Source organism: Thalia democratica, unplaced genomic scaffold, assembly GCF_965202585.1.
Source record: "Thalia democratica unplaced genomic scaffold, ktThaDemo2.hap1.1 HAP1_SCAFFOLD_226, whole genome shotgun sequence".
Classification (NCBI taxonomy): Eukaryota; Metazoa; Chordata; class Thaliacea; order Salpida; family Salpidae; genus Thalia; species Thalia democratica.
The window spans coordinates 56,475-59,153 of NW_028139345.1; the positions used below are offsets into that span (position 1 = coordinate 56,475).

The 2,679-nt window shown below is 26.1% G+C and overlaps 1 protein-coding gene across 1 annotated transcript in view; it reads left to right on the plus strand.

Annotated features, from left to right (window-relative positions):
- Positions 1 to 1,867, plus strand: part of LOC145845971 (testis-expressed protein 2-like) — a 2,446-nt gene extending 579 nt beyond the window's left edge. Inside the window, exons 2-4 of the mRNA XM_082952937.1 lie at positions 518 to 621; positions 895 to 1,021; positions 1,287 to 1,867. Of these exons, the coding sequence (XP_082809063.1) occupies positions 518 to 621; positions 895 to 1,021; positions 1,287 to 1,358 (303 nt within the window). The 3' untranslated portion in view covers positions 1,359 to 1,867. The remainder of the gene's footprint in view (positions 1 to 517; positions 622 to 894; positions 1,022 to 1,286) is intronic.
- Positions 1,868 to 2,679: the final 812 nt, after the last annotated feature.

Genomic DNA, 2,679 nt, shown 5'->3' on the forward strand with positions numbered 1-2,679 from the left:
AAACTTGCTATATACATTAATTATTTACACCATTGTTTTTGATAATAACAACTTGCTCCTAAACCACTTTTGCAATATGCTTAAACAGTTTAGTTTTAAGCTTAAAAAAAGAAATAAGATACTGTTTTTCTGTGTGTTCAGTAGAGTGTTTCATAGTGGTTATAATGGTTAAACTGCAGTTTTGTACTTTTTCGGTAATATATAGTCTTTAAGTTCAATATTGTTATGGGAAGGATTGAAGAAAATACAGCAGATGAAAGATAAACTGGTTAATTAGTTTTATTTAAATTTTCATTTGTAGTATCAGTATAACGTGTTAATCTGATTTTTATAAAGATCTTATTTAAATGTTTTTCTAATTTTAAATTTAGTTGTAGTATATTTTGTTTTGGTTTAAAAAACATACTACAATAAAAGTATTAAATACATAAGTATCAATATAATACTGTAATACTCTGATACATCTAAATCAGCTATAACTTTGCAGTTGTTTTACTAAAATTATTTTTATAAACAGGTAGAAGATATATCGGTAACACCAATAGAACTTACAGTTGAAGTGATTCAGTTACACGGAGTATTATTACTCAACATACCCCCTCCCCCAACAGATAGATTGTGGTTAGTTAGCTATGAAAAATTACTAAGTTGTAATGATAAGTTCTTATAATACTTTTTTTATTACTTAATATACCCCTCCTCCTACAAATTGATTATGGTTAGTTGAAATTAATTATATTGACGCTTAATTAAAATTTTACTGCCAAATATCCCTATAAGTTTTTAAAATTATTTAATCATGTATTTACACCAAATATCCACCTAGTATGATACTGAACGGAAGATATTCATCTACAGTGTAGTTTTATACCAATAAACTTGTATTATTTTCAGGTACGGATTCAGAGACCCGCCAGAGTTGCAATTGAAAGCTTACCCTAAACTAGGAACAACAAAATCTTTCCAGTCAGTATTTAAAGTTGACAAATGGATTGAAAGAAAATTGCAAGATGAACTAAATGTTTGTATTTTTTTACTATTTAAACTTATTTTTTTTTATAGTAAATGACTAGATGATACTGAAATTTGTGTAAAGCCTGTAATTGAAAAAATATATAAACACTTTTTTAGTTCTCATTTAATTATTTATACTAGGTTTTAATTAAGCTTCTGTAATAACTTCTAAGAAATGAAATAATATAAAGTGTTTTTACTGCAAAAAACTTAAATTTAAGTTTATTTCTTGCTTCATTTAAAAATTATAATAATATTTATAAATTTCACAGAAATTACTTGTCTATCCAAATATGGAAGACTTGAAGATCAAATATCTATTCGCCAATCGCGACCACAGGTAGCAGTATTGTTACGTCACCAAATACATTATTACGTGATACAATAAACATTATGACGTAATCAAAAAAGTATAATGACGTCACAATTGTGTTCTGATGCAACAACATTCACAAAGTGCAATTTCCAACACAAAAATCGATTCAAGCTTGGCTGAACTAAAATTTATAAATTTGTTGCTTTTATTTTCGAAATCCTATTCATAATCCTTTTACTTGAGACTTCTTCAAAAAATTCGACTTTTTTATGTTTTCAGCCAAAAAGTAACTGATTTTTTTTAATCATGGTTCGTGTGCACTAAACGTTCTTGCCTTCAAATTGCTTCTGAGTTTCTGCGGTATTTGGATTGTTTAATGAGTTTTAAAAAACTTTTGTACGAATTTTGATTCGGGTAAATTCTTTATGCAAATTCTATGTTTTCGTTTCGAATCTGAAGATTTTTCTAAGTTTGTTGTTTCGTTTAGGGTAATCAATAAAAAATCAACTGTATTTCAAATATATATTAATGATTTTACTTTTTGCTGTTTTTTTTTTATAACTTTTTTTCAACTTCAGTGATTAAAAACTGATACAGGGTTGCCACACACTAAGGCTTGTTTGATTTTTTTTTCATATGACACAGGCTAGTTTGAATACTTGTTTAAATCTGAGAATATTTTGATTTATGTTTAACATAGCTTTGAGTTTATTAATTGTTTTGTTTTTTTTATATGTTAAAATATTTTACCTAAATTAAATGTTTTTTTTTATTATTATTAATACTTAAATATTTCAACGGTTTATAAACTCAGACCAGTTTAATGCAGGACCACAAGGTCAGGAAAAGCTGAAAAGAATAACAAAAGTCAGGAAAATTGTGGGTTTTTGAAAAAAAGTCAGGAAATTTAACAAAATTTAAAATAACTTTAGATTTCGTCAGTTCAAATTTACAAAATTCCTTGTTTTCCAAAGCCTTCAAATGGTATTAAATTAATTGAAAGTTTTTAGAACCAGACTAAAGTTGCAAAATTTTTATATAAATTTACAAAATTACTTAGTAATTCAAAAACATCTGGTAAAAGTTAATAAAATATCCACTATAGAACTGCTTTTTTTTCTATTAACATAATGAATAACTACCCTACTTGAACAAACCTTTTTTGCATGCTTTTTAGTATTGATGATTTTAGCATTTAAGTTAGGATATGCTAAAATATTGTTTCTATTTTCAGACAAGTTGTGTATATAAGTTAGAAAATACAAGTATTTTGCTTATAGAGCTATTTATTGCAAATTCATTAATCATAGACATATGCTTCAGTGACGTAATGGAAGTAAAATGATTGA